The sequence below is a fragment of the Mizuhopecten yessoensis genome, unplaced genomic scaffold (assembly GCF_002113885.1).
Source record: "Mizuhopecten yessoensis strain PY_sf001 unplaced genomic scaffold, ASM211388v2 scaffold1713, whole genome shotgun sequence".
In the NCBI taxonomy this organism is placed as follows: Eukaryota; Metazoa; Mollusca; class Bivalvia; order Pectinida; family Pectinidae; genus Mizuhopecten; species Mizuhopecten yessoensis.
This window is the reverse complement of record NW_018404184.1, coordinates 10159-24639: the sequence shown is the minus strand read 5'-3', so window position 1 is coordinate 24639 and position 14481 is coordinate 10159. Positions and strand designations below refer to the sequence as shown.

The window sequence follows — 14481 nt, the reverse complement described above, 5'->3', positions numbered from 1 at the left end:
AATACCACAAAAATGACACAACTACTCAATTACATTAGTAGATCTTATTTCGACGCACAACCGAACTACATTATTTATCCTATTCAAGTGATCATGGAACTTCAAAGTTAATTTCAATAAAGTATTTGAACAAATTCTATCTTGAATATGCAAATATCTTGTACATACATCATTAGTTCTACCGATGTTACACTGCTTTACTAGGAACAACAGCGTCTGACACATACTTGTTTCATACATACTATATAATCAATAGATCATATTTGCAAAGTATTCTCATAATATCAGGAATAAAACCGCATTGACAAAATTCATACAAACGATACTAAAAATAAGACGTTTAAGAAATTCTGATTGGGTTAAATATTTTCTATTCATTCCAAAAAGTCGATCAAGGAACAAAAGATGAAAAGCCCTATTGTTTTGTTATGTATTTAGGTCACCTGAGACAAAGTCTCAAGTGACCTATTGCGATCGCCCTTTGTCCGGCGTCGTCCGTCGTGCGTCCGTAAACAATTTACATTTTCGACTTCTTCTCCAAAACCCCTGAACCTATTTCAATGAAATTTTGCAGGAACCTTCCATGGACAAAGGTCAACAAAAACAGTGGCCGGTTTAGTCCCAAGCCACCAGGTGCCTGAGGGGCGGGGCCAAAAAGGGTCAAATTGACTAAAATTTCAAAAAAAATCTTCTCAAGACCCAGATATGGTAGAATCAAATACTCTTCATAGATGGAAGGGTCTTAAGGTGCTTTACCAAAATTGTGAATTTCATGACCCTGGGGTATCAAGTTTCCCCATGGGAAGGGGGTAAACTTTACTATAGTTTATATAGGGAAATCACATTTTGGATCAACATTTGTTTAATTTCCATTGGAAGTAATTCAATTTAGGTTACTGTAGCATTATCAGTATTAGGTAGCAGTTTGATAGTATGCACATATCAGCCCTGACTGACCCCCCGGGGCTGATGGGTGGGGCCAAAAAGGGTCGAATTGACTGAAATTTCAAAAATCTTCTTCTCAAGACCAAGATATGGTAGAATCAAATACTCTTCATAGATGGAAGGGTCTTATGGTGCTTTACAAAAATGTGAATTTCATGACCCTAGGGTCTCACGTTTACCCCTGGGAAGGGGGTTAACTTTCCTATAGTTTATATAGGGAAATCACATTTTGGACCAACATTTGTTTAATTTCCATCGTAAGTTATTCAATTTGGGTTAGCATTATCAGTATTGGATAGCAGTTTGATGGTATGCACATATCAGCCCTGACTGACCCCCTGGGGCTGATGGGTGGGGCCAAAAAGGGTTGAATTGACTGAAATTTCAAAAATCTTCTTCTCAAAGGCACAGATATGGTAGAATCAAACACTCTTCATAGATGGAAGGGTCCTAAGGTTTATGACCCTAGGGTCTCACGTTTACACCCTGGGGAAGGAGGCGGGGCGGAAAAATTCATTATGGATTATAATGGCAAATGATACTTTGAATATTACATGTTAATAACTTGATTGGAATTATAACCTTGAGTTGACAGTTTGATACAAGGGCTGTAAGGTGGGGCGCAAAGGAGTCAGTGTGCTAAAATTTCTTCATTTTCCTTGTTTAGAATCAGAGGCGCTAGTTTCAAATACTTTTTAGTTTTAAATCTGTATGCTAGATATTGAATAAGGTGGTTTTATTGTTTTTTGTCACTTTGAATAATATTTCTGTACATGTTAAAAACCAAATCAACTCTCTGTACAAATATATCAGGTGACCGTTAAGGCCCATGGGCCTCTTGTTTATTATTATTATTCTATACCAATCGGGTCACAGCCTTTTCTCCTAAATGAAAGCAGGTATATCCTTGATATTTTGACATGTTGTAGGCCATGGTCTGGAGATGCCATTGAAAATTCAATATTGCCGCCATGACCTACAAAGTATTTTTTTAACCTTTTAAACAGCCATATCTCCTTTATCATAAATGGTGCTGTGTTTTTGTCATACTATAATGATAGAGTGTGATCGGGCTAAACTTGGCACATGCCATAAAATGAGGGAAAAGGTATTTGAGGGATAAGGGATAAAATAACTTTTTTTCTACAATGTTTGAAGATGAACTTGAAACGTTTAGACATGGTAGATATATGTATGGAGGAGTGCACAACACTTTCGGATTTTTTATATGACCCCCAGTACCGGGCCAGAGGGGATGGGTTCAAGTATTTAAACAAAAATAGCGGGAGTGTGCCATCGACAGTGTAGTTCTAGTTTCCTGATCTGTTATCTAAGAATGGCCCAATGACTATTAGCACTTTTTACAAAAATGATTTTGATAGTCGAGCTATGCTGTTCTCCTACAGCTCTTGTTTACTTTTGTTGATTTTTTTTTAATCAATAGTAAATGGCCATCCGATAAACAAATAAAAAAAAATCATTAAAAAAATATATCGCAAATAGCAGTTCGCAAATTTGAATGCATAAAAAGTAATTAGCACAAAGTACCTAAAGAATTTAATGCATTTGTCATGTTTTTCACATGTAGGGCTGATATGACTTACCCTAGCAGGTGTAACCAAATTCGTGAAAAGTAAAAAGATTTATTTTTTATTTTTTGGCTAATTGGCATATCTTATTAGTGGTAATTGTTAACATAAGAGTTACTTTGAGTAACAAGTAATTAACACATATTAGCTTAAGAATGTAATACTTTTTTCATGTTTTAACATAATGGGTTGATATGATTTACCCTAGCAGGTGCCACCCAACTTGTGAAAAGTAAAAAGAAATCTTAACATGTTTTGGCTAATTAGCGTATCTAATTAGTTGGAATTGTTCACGTAAGAGTTACTTTGAATAATAAGTAATTTTAAAACACATAGTAACTAAGAAATTTTATAATTTGTTTCATGTTTTCACATATTGGGTTGATATGATTTGTCCTAGCAGGAACCCAATTCTTGGAAAGGGAAAAAAATATCTATGTAATTGTTTTTGCTAATTAGTGTGGATGGTCCGCTTTATAGCTATTGAATAATAGTGTCAGTAATTTACACGCAGTAATTCATGACTTTAATGTATTTTTCCTGTTTTCACATATTGTCTCGTTCTGATTAGACTACATATTAAATGTTGATATGCACATTCACTGTTACCAAAATTCTGAAGAAAAATAAAATTCAACGTAAAAGGTATTAGACTTTCGCAATCGCTCTTGCTACACTTAAACTAAAATAACAACACATTTGTCAAAAGTGGGAAATCAGAGTAGAAATTGAATAAATATGAAATAAATGTCCTATTTAAAATGTTGTGGTTATAGTACAGTCAATAAAATCGATACTACATATAAAAACTTCGAGAGGATACATTACATTGTTATGTATATCCTAATTCTGTAGTTGCTGCAATAAACATAATTTGATGAACATTCACTTCAATTAAGCACTGGCATTAATTTTCAATTTTCTGAACTTTACCTTATATTTATGTAGTATACTTTATCTATTTACTTGAAAATAACAGTCGTCGTTTTTGTCTATGAATTAACAAAAAAGATCGACCGAAAAGTTGCAACTATTGTATCAACAAAACTAACCTGAATAATTTAGTCGCATAGTGAACGGAAAGCGTAAATCGATTTTCAGGAAATATTAATGAAGCGTACTGGCGCCGTGTTGTGGTCGTCTATTGCCAACCTGAATACTGAGGTCGTAAGAATGCACTTGGACATTCATCGTAAGTGATAAAAAAAATGCAGCGAAAGGCGTAAATCAATTTTGACGTTACCATTATTTTAGTACCAATGTTGGCTCAGCGCGTGGTGTGGGCTGCAAAGTAAGCTAGCTTGGATTGCTACAGTAAGCAGACATATCGATTATCGATGTTGCTATGGAGATGATGTCATTTCGACTGATTATGTTAACGTATTCAGTTCTAGCAAGGAGCCAGAAATGACATGAACTGTAGCTCCATGTTGATTTTCTGTACGGTAAGTTTACTGATCCTAAAGAACAGATCAACTGTCTAGAGTTTCTAGTCTTTAAGAAACGGGATGTGAAACTGTGAGGATATTTATTCGGAATTTACTGGTGAATATGGTGTGAAAAACTCTGGGAGACTGCGGATATAACGCAAGCAGTCATCTCCAGCAAGCAGTGTCTGAGTCGAATACCCGAGCACTACGTGTCACAATCAATCATGGGGACCGTATTATCTTTCTCTCCGAGGCCTAGAAAACCTCTCTACGAAGATATCAACCTGAATAATTTCAGCTATGAAATACTCAACAATGCCAAGAATCAAATTCAGGCGACGACGACGAAAGAGAAGAATTTTAAACGTCATTCGATATTTCTCAGTGGATTAAGCTGGAAGAAATTCACAGTGAACGCTGGAAAGAAAAAAGATAAGAATTTTCTACGGTTTCCAAACGCATCAGTTCGTGTGCTTCCTGGGAAGATTGATAACAACTTTAATATAGAAAATGTCAATTTGAATAGGAATATTCCTAAGTCGGTGTCATGTTATAATCTTAAATCAGAATCAGAAGAAAATCAGTGTCCACGACGAACCATTATTGTGAAAAACACAGAAAAAGGAACGAGCCCAAAACGCACAGTGATACAAGCTTCTACGTCAGAGCTACTAAAGTGTTTGGGGGAGTACCTCAGGAAACGCTGCAAGCGGCTGAGACATTTTGAAGGGTGTGACGTCATTATGTGGCTCAGAACTGTTGACAGATCCCTTCTACTACAAGGCTGGCAAGATGTTGCCTTTATCAACCCTGCTAATGTCGTGTTCGTCTACATGCTCATTAGAGACATCGTCTACTCAGACATTGACAGCGAGCATGATCTTCAGTCACTGGTGCTAACGTGTTTGTATCTATCTTACTCCTATATGGGCAACGAAATCAGCTACCCCCTTAAACCGTTCCTCGTAGAGGAAAATAGAGAGCGATTTTGGGACCGATGCTTATTGATAATCAACAGACAGAGTTCGAGTATGCTCAAAATAAACAGCGATCCGGGGTTTTTCACAGAGATTTTCACCGAGCTCAAAGCTTATTCGCCATGTATATGACAAAAATACAGCTCTCTGATGAGATTTTGACTACTCTGTGATCGGTGATATATATTGTTGCTATCCATATATGAAAAGATGAGTTCCCTATAAATTAGCCTTGCAATGGAAAGACACAAGGTGGTTATATTGACATTGTCGACGGGTAAATCTGACCAGAAGTGTACCCCTAGGGATATATATCGTATGCAATGTCCCCCTAGGGATAGATATGGATATGGTACGCAATGTCCCCATAGGGATAAATATGGTACGCAATGTCCCCCGGGAATATGAATGGTAGGCTATGTCCCCATGGGGACAAGTTTGGCCTGAAATCCATTACAAGGGAGGTTAGAATCAGCATCAGGAACCAATGCGAAATGTCACGCCAGAATTCTGTCGACACTGAAATAGGGACGCGAAAACCCAAGGACCAACTCCAACACTGTACTTGGGACCACAACAGTACGCACCGGGTATATATCCCCATGGGGCTTAAAATGCCATATTTTCACCGTCGGGATATACCAGGCAAGGATTGTACTCGCGAGGCACGAAGGAGACCAAGTTTATATGTCTTTACCACCGAGACACACAAACCTCCCGTATTCGAAACTTATGCCTCTGTCGTTAACTGGTTTATCTTGGGGCTTAATATATAATAGCGTAGAAATGTGCAGTCGCCAAGACTTATCCCACTAAACAAAAAGACACGGTCTCGGATAGCAAGGCTTCTTGATATCCCGGAAGGAGTACTTTTCATCTGTTATGATTCAGAGGCGATTTATGTGCGATATCAAGACTATTCAAAGTGTTGTTATTTTGTTGTTATATGAAGAAAACTGGTGACATATTAAAGGACTGCTAGATATAGAGAAATCTATAATGAACAAAGGATTTAGAATCAATAAATACACGATATCAATTTGAATGTAGTAGATCAATAATAGCTGAGAAATATTTATATTAACGACAAAGGTAAGAGATATTGAGAGCAAAATATATATTGATGTCTTTCTTTTATAGTAGATACATTATATTAGACATAAGTAATTAATGTCCTATTTTGTTTAGCTATAAGATTATGTGATGTAAGTATGTTCGGAACAACTGCCAAATCTTGTTGTAACGCTTCATATAATTGCCATGTCTTTGACAGAGATTACTATCATTGTCACAATATCTCAACTCTTTATGAGTTAACAAATAACATATGTGCAGAGATCTTATTACGGAGACACAGAATCTCCATCAATTAACTAAATATTAGATGTTAAATTCGTTTGAAATATTTTTCTCTTTCAATTTAATAAATATTTAAAATTTGTTATTTTAATATGCTTTAAAACTTAAAAAATATATCATAGTGGTTGTAATTGATTGAAAAATCGTTAAAAATATCTATCCCTTTTATAACATTTATCGTGATAATTAGCGTCTTAAGTTTTATTTTTTATTATAGAATAGGAATCAGGATACTTTAAACTCGGATAGGTAAACCTGTTCGAACTATAGTTCTTTTTATAAAGAGAAATACTGTTTTGTCTTGATATGATCGATTTGGTTGGACTGATCGGCATTGTGCGGCTGAGCCTGCTGAACTTGTTAGTGTCTACTGACATGTATCAAACATAATGTAATAGCAATGCCTCGGTGTCACTGACATAGTAATGGCAGGATGGGTAACTATCTGACTGTCATTTAGCTGAGTCTACTGAATTGGTTATTTCCCGTATTGACATTTATAAAACAGACCGTTATACGTGTTTGATCGATCCTGATCCACCACTGAAATAGCAGGCGTGTGATGAATCGGATTAGTCATCCGTTCGGAATCAACTCTATCAAAAACTGGTATCGGGGTACCTACTCCGAACCCATATCTCAGTAGTCCTGGCCCACATATGCTATCGGTTTTCTTAAAAATCATTCCATCAAAACAATTTTGTACTAAGTGTACGATGTGTATAAATTATATTCATTAGATAACAACTGTTATGAAAATGCATATTAAATACAATCTTCAAAGGACTAATTTCCAATATTAATATAATTCAGCAGTCGGCACACAGATGGGAGACAGCAAAAGGAAGTAAGCGTGGAGGCAATGATTGTAAATTTTGAAAATATTTAATCGATAACATAAAACAAGAAACTGCACATGTTCGTATGGGTTTCATGATCAGTAATCAATACGACGCATGCAGTTAGTTTACATATAGGGGACATTTTTCAGTGATGCTTCCAGGCAAATGTATATTTACACATTGACCACGTGATATCAGTAATGAACACTCATCAAACACCGTATTTATAGTTAATTATTTTTTTTTCTCTCTTCATTATATCCTGTCTTATTTCAATGACTAAAACGAGTACAAAAATAGGTACGGTTAATAATAAACAACAGGTTATATTATCACATATGTCTATATATATAATATAAAGTATAACAATAAACAAATTTTATAAATTCATGCTCGAGTGTAGTGTATTTCTCTCTGACTGGATGGTTGGCTGATCGCTGACGCATTTTTCCTTTAACAAGGTAGTAGTAGAATGATGAATATATTTTTAAACTCACAAGTTATATTGTAAGGAGTCTCTCACTAGCGTGTAGAATGGTATTATGATGCCCGCCTGAAGACGTTAACTTGCTATTATACTGTAAGGAGTCTCTCACTAGCGTGTAGAATGGTATTATGATGCCCACCTGAAGACGTTATTTTGCTGTTTATTTTTTCCAGAATTTCCATTGACCCTTACACCATTTTGAAGTCGTAAAATAAAACTTTAAACGTTTTAAAAATGTTCAAAAAAATCATCTCTGAACTAGCCATTTTCCCTCCGTAGATCTTACATATTTATTATTTATTCTATATTTCATTCGCAAGGACTTATTTATTTATCGTCTACTATATATATATATATATATATATATATATGCATACACCATTTGTTATCATAATGAGAAACTTTTATTTGATATGCTATCATGTATTATACACTTGGACGTCGATAATCCGACACCCTATGCTAGAGCAACCTCTATTACATGTACCTAGAGCAAATATCATCTCCAGACGCGTATATTACAGAATGAAAATGCATTTAACATTTCGAAAATATGTTTCATTCGGCCAAATAATGCGCTTTGTCTGAAGGGTCCGGACTAGCAATGTCCCATTGTATGATGGCTGCCGTATGTGATTCCTTATAGTGCTTTTTGTTTCATGACGATTTGCTAATAAATTGTACAGTCAATATACTTATTTGTTTATGTTATCTATGTGTAGTCTTTGTATAATAATCAACAATTCGAATGCGGCGTTTATACCTTTTCGCAGAGCTCAAACTTGACCGTATCCTAACTCCATCTTAATATATCTCAGAATTCCAAGTATCTATGTAGCTGTAATAACCCTGTACACTAGCGCAGCATGAGGCAATAAGCCACTGCACTACTCATTATTTAACGTTTATAATGGTTATCTGTAAATTAATGTGTATATTGACGTATTTTGACCATAAGAGAATATTTGGTTTTGAAAGAGTTATAAATAAGTTTTGGTATCAAGAAATAGTAAGTTTTGTGTAGTACAGACTAGTAATTAATCAACGTTGTAAGACAGCATAAAAGATCATGATAATTGTAAGTGTAACGCTGTTTGACAGTAATATACCTGTTTTATACGCTGTTTGACAGTAATATACTAGTTTTTAACGCTGTTTGACAGTAATATAATAGTGTTTAACATTGTTTGACAATAATATACTAGTTTTTAACACTGTTTGACAATAATACACTAGCTTTTTAACGTTGTTTGACGGTAATATAATACTCTTTAACATTGTTTGACAGTAATATAACAGTTTTTTAACACTTTTTGACAGTAATATAATAGTTTTTAACGTTGTTTGACAATAATATAATAGATTTTGACGTTGTTTGACAATAATATAATAGTTTTTTAACGTTGTTTGACAATAATATAATAGTTTTTAACACTTTTTGACAATAATATACTAGTTTTTAACATTGTTTGACAATAATTTAATAGTTTTTAACATTGTTTTTCAATAATATACTAGTCTTTAACATTGTTTGACAGTAATATAATACTCTTTAACATTGTTTAACAGTAATATAATAGTTTTTAACACTGTTTGACAATAATATACTAGTTTTTAACGTTGTTTGTCAATAATATACTAGTTTTTAACATTGTTTGACAGTAATATACTAGTTTTTAACGTTGTTTGACAATAATATAATAGTTTTTTAACGTTGGTTGACAATAATATAATAGTTTTTAACACTTTTTGACAATAATATAATAGTTTTTTAACGTTGTTTGACAATAATATACTAGTTTTAATACTGTTTGACGGTAATATACCTGTTTTTAACATTGTTTACCTGTAATACACTAACTTTTTAACATTGTTTGACGGTAATATAATAGTCTTTAACATTGTTTGTCAGTAATATAATAGTTTTTAACGTTGTTTCACAATAATATAATAGATTTTAACACTTTTTGACAATAATATACTAGTTTTTAACGGTGTTTGACAATAATACACTAGCTTTTTAACGTTGTTTGACAATAATATAATAGTTTTTAACACTGTTTGACAATAATATACTAGTTTTTAACGGTGTTTGACAATAATACACTAGCTTTTTAACGTTGTTTGACAATAATATAATAGTTTTTAACACTGTTTGACGGTAATATAATACTCTTTAACATTGTTTTACGTTAATATTCTAGTTTTTAACACTGTTTGACGGTAATATACCTGTTTTTAACATTGTTTGACTGTAATACACTAGCTTTTTAACATTGTTTGACGGTAATATAATAGTTTTTAACATTGTTTGACAGTAATATAATAGTTTTTTAACATTGTTTGACAGTAACATAATTGTTTTTAACACTGTTTTACAATAATATACTAGTTTATAACGCTGTTTGACAGTAATATACCTGTTTTAAACATTGTTTTCTGAAATACACTAGCTTTTTAACATTGTTAACATTGTAGGACCATGGTGAGCGTATGCCATACCGCAGCGTCCTTTCCGTCCGTCGTCCGTCCGTCAACTTTTCCTTTAAAACGCTACTAGTCCTGAACGGCCAGGTAGATTTTGACTAAATTTTGTCTGGAGTATCCTTAAGCCAAGGGGACTTAATTTTGCATAAACGGTGGGTGTGGCCCCCCTGGGGGGCAGAGGGGTGGGGCCCAATAGGGGAAATATAGGTAAAACCATGAAAATCCTTCTTCGAATGTAGGGATTAAGGGATTTTATCCTAATTTAGTCTGAAGCATTCTTAGGTGGAGGGGAACCAATTTTGTATTAACGGTGGGTCTGGCCCCAATGGGGGCTGAGGGGCGGGGCCCTATAGGGGAAATATAGTAAATTCTTAAAAATCCTTCCCCTTCTGTAGGAATGAAAGAATATGTTCCATATTTAGTCTTAAGCATCCTTGGGGGAAGGGAACTCAATTCTGTATAAATGGTGGGTCTGGCCCCCCCTGGGAGCTGAGGGTCAGGGCCCAACAGGGGAAATGAAGCAAATTCTTTAAAATCCTTCTTATTCTGTAGGAATGAAAGGATTTGGTCAATATTTGATCTGAAGCATTCTTGGGTGGAGGGAAACCAATTTTGTATAAACGGTGGGTCTGGCCCCCCTGGGGGCTGAGGGGCGGGGCCCAATATGGGAAATATAGCAAATTCTTTGATATTCTTCTTCTTCTGTAGGAAAGAAAGTATTAGTTCCATATTTGGTCTGAAGCATCCTTTGGTGAAGGGAAACTATTTTGTATAAACCGTGGGCCTGGGCCCTAGGGGCCTGAGGGGCGGGGCACAATAGGGGAAACATAGCAAATTATTCTTTAAAATGCTTCTTCTGTAGGAACGAAAGGATTTGGTCCAAATTTGGTATGAAGCATCATTGGGTGAAGGGGAACCCATTTTGTATAAACGGTTTGTCTAACCCCCCTGGAGGCAGAGAGGCGGGACCCTATAGGGGAAATAGAGGTAAAACCTTTAAAATCCTTCTTCTACCATAGGTATCAAGTGATTTTATCATAATTTAGTCTGGAGCATCCTTGGGCCAAGGGGACTCAATTTTGTATAAGCAGTGGATGTGGTCTCCCAGGGGGCAGAAGGGAGGGGCAGAAGGGCCGTGCCCAATAGGAGAAATAGAGGTAAAACCTTTAAAATCCTTCTTCGACCATCGGGTTTAAGGGATTTTATCCATATTTAGTCTGGAGCATCCTTGGACCAAGGGGTCTCGATTTTGTATAATTGGTGGGTATGACCCACCTAGGGGCATAGAGGTGGGGCTCTGTTTGAAGTTTGTTCTCGGTATATCTCAAGTACTGGATGGATCTTTCTGAAATTTCATATGTTCTTACAGCACCTACCATGGAGTGCTATATCTTAACTTCATACAAATTATTTTAAACATATTCAAGTGAGCGATACAGGCTCTCTTGGTCTCTTGTTAACATTGTTTGACAGTAATATAATAGTTTTATACGCTGTTTGACGGTAATATACTAGTTTTTAACATTGTTTGACAGTAATATAATAGTTTTATGCACTGTTTGACAGTAATATAATAGTTTTAAACATTGTTTGACGTTAATATACTAGTTTTTAACATTGTTTGACGTTAATATACTAGTTTTTAACACTGTTTGACAATAATATACTAGGTTTTAACGCTGTTTGACGGTAATATACTAGTTTTTAACATTGTTTGACAGTAATATAATAGTTTTATGCACTGTTTGACAGTAATATAATAGTTTTAAACATTGTTTGACGTTAATATACTAGTTTTTAACATTGTTTGACGTTAATATACTAGTTTTTAACCCTGTTTGAAAATAATATACTAGTTTTTAACGCTGTTTGACAGTAATATACTAGTTTTTAACATTGTTTAACTGTTATACACTAGCTTTTTAACGTTGTTTGACGGTAATCTAATACTCTTTAACATTGTTTGACAGTAATAGAATAGTTTTTTAACATTGTTTGACAGTGAAATAATAGTTTTTAACACTGTTTGACAATAATATACTAGTTTTTAACATTGTTCGACAGTAATACACTAGCTTTTTAACGTTGTTTAACGGTAATATAATAGTTTTTAACACTGTTTGACGGTAATATAATACTCTTTAACGTTGTTTTACGTTAATATACTAGTTTTAGCATTGTTTGACTGTAATACACTAGCTTTTTAACGCTGTTTAACGGTAATATAATACTCTTTAACATTGTTTTATGTTAATATACTTGTTTTTAACATTGTTTGACTGTAATACACTAGCTTTTTAACGTTGATTGACGGTAATATAATACTCTTTAACACTGTTTGACGGTAATATAATAGTCTTTAGCATTGTTTGACGTTAATATACTAGTTTTTAACGCTGTTTGACAGTAATATACTAGTTTTTAACATTGTTTAACTGTTATACACTAGCTTTTTAACGTTGTTTGACTGTAATATAATAGTTTTTAACACTGTTTGACGGTAATATAATACTCTTTAATGCTGTTTTACGTTAATATACTAGTTTTAACATTGTTTGACTGTACTACACTAGCTTTTTAACGTTGTTTGACGGTAATATAATTCTCTTTAACATTGTTTGACGTTAATATGTATGCCATACCGTAGCGTCCTTTCCGTCCGTCGTCCGTCCGTCAACTTTTCCTTTAAAACGCTACTAGTCCTGAACGGCCAGGGAGATTTTGACTAAATTTTGTCTGGAGTATCCTTAAGCCAAGGGTACTTAATTTTGCATAAACGGTGGGTGTGGCCCCCCTGGGGGGCAGAGGATAATACTCTTTAACACTGTTTGACGGTAATATAATAGTCTTTAGCATTGTTTGACGTTAATATACTAGTTTTTAACGCTGTTTGACAGTAATATACTAGTTTTTAACATTGTTTAACTGTTATACACTAGCTTTTTAACGTTGTTTGACTGTAATACAGGTAATATAATAGTTTTTAACACTGTTTGACGGTAATATAATACTCTTTAATGCTGTTTTACGTTAATATACTAGTTTTAACATTGTTTGACTGTACTACACTAGCTTTTTAACGTTGTTTGACTGTAATACACTAGCTTCTTAACGTTGTTTGACGGTAATATAATAGTTTTTAACCCTGTTTGACGGTAATATAATAGTCTTTAGCATTGTTTGACGTTAATATACTAGTTTTTAACCCTGTTTGAAAATAATATACTAGTTTTTAACGCTGTTTGACAGCAATATCCCTGTTTTTAACATTGTTTGACTGTAATACACTAGGTTTTTAACGTTGTTTGACGGTAATATAATTCTCTTTAACATTGTTTGACGTTAATATACTAGTTTTTAACCCTGTTTGAAAATAATATACTAGTTTTTAACATTGTTCGACAGTAATACACTAGCTTTTTAACGTTGTTTGACGGTAATATAATAGTTTTTAACACTGTTTGACGGTAATATAATAGTCTTTAACATTGTTTGACGGTAATATAATCCTCTTTAACATTGTTTGACGTTAATATACTAGTTTTTAACATTGTTTGACTGTAATACACTAGCTTTTTAACGTTGTTTGACGGTAATATAATAGTCTTTAACATTGTTTGACGGTAATATAATACTCTTTAACATTGTTTGACGTTAATATACTAGTTTTTAACATTGTTTGACAGTAAAACACTAGCTTTTTAACATTGTTTAACGGTAATATAATACTCTTTAACATTGCTTGACGGTAATATAATACTCTTTAACGTTGTTTTACGTTAATATACTAGTTTTAACATTGTTTGACTGTAATACACTTGCTTTTTAACGTTGTTTGACGGTAATATAATAGTCTTTAACATTGCTTGACGGTAATATAATACTCTTTAACGTTGTTTTACGTAAATATACTAGTTTTAACATTGTTTGACTGTAATACACTAGCTTTTTAACGTTGTTTGACGGCAATATAATAGTCTTTAACATTGTTTGACGGTAATATAATACTCTTTAACGTTGTTTTACGTAAATATACTAGTTTTCACATTGTTTGACTGTAATACACTGGCTTTTTAACGTTGTTTGACGGCAATATAATATTCTTTAACATTGTTTGACGTTAATATACTAGTTTTTAACATTGTTTGACGTTAATATACTAGTTTTTAACGCTGTTTGACAGTAATATAATAGTTTTATGCACTGTTTGACAGTAATATAATAGTTGTTAACGCTGTTTGACAGTAATATACCTGTTTTTAACATTGTTTGACTGTAAATCACTAACTATTTAACGTTGTTTGCCGGTAATATAATACTCTTTAACACTGTTTGACGGTAATATAATACTCCTTAACGTTGTTT

The 14481-nt window shown here is 33.8% G+C and overlaps 1 protein-coding gene across 1 annotated transcript; it reads left to right on the top strand.

Moving 5' to 3' along the window:
- Positions 1 to 3913: 3913 nt before the first annotated feature.
- LOC110466931 (cyclin-dependent kinase 5 activator 1-like) lies at positions 3914 to 8313 on the top strand. The gene has a single exon (XM_021523740.1). The coding sequence runs from the start codon at positions 4189 to 4191 to the stop codon at positions 5071 to 5073; it is 885 nt and encodes a 294-aa protein (XP_021379415.1). The 5' UTR covers positions 3914 to 4188; the 3' UTR covers positions 5074 to 8313.
- The last annotated feature ends 6168 nt before the right edge of the window (positions 8314 to 14481 follow it).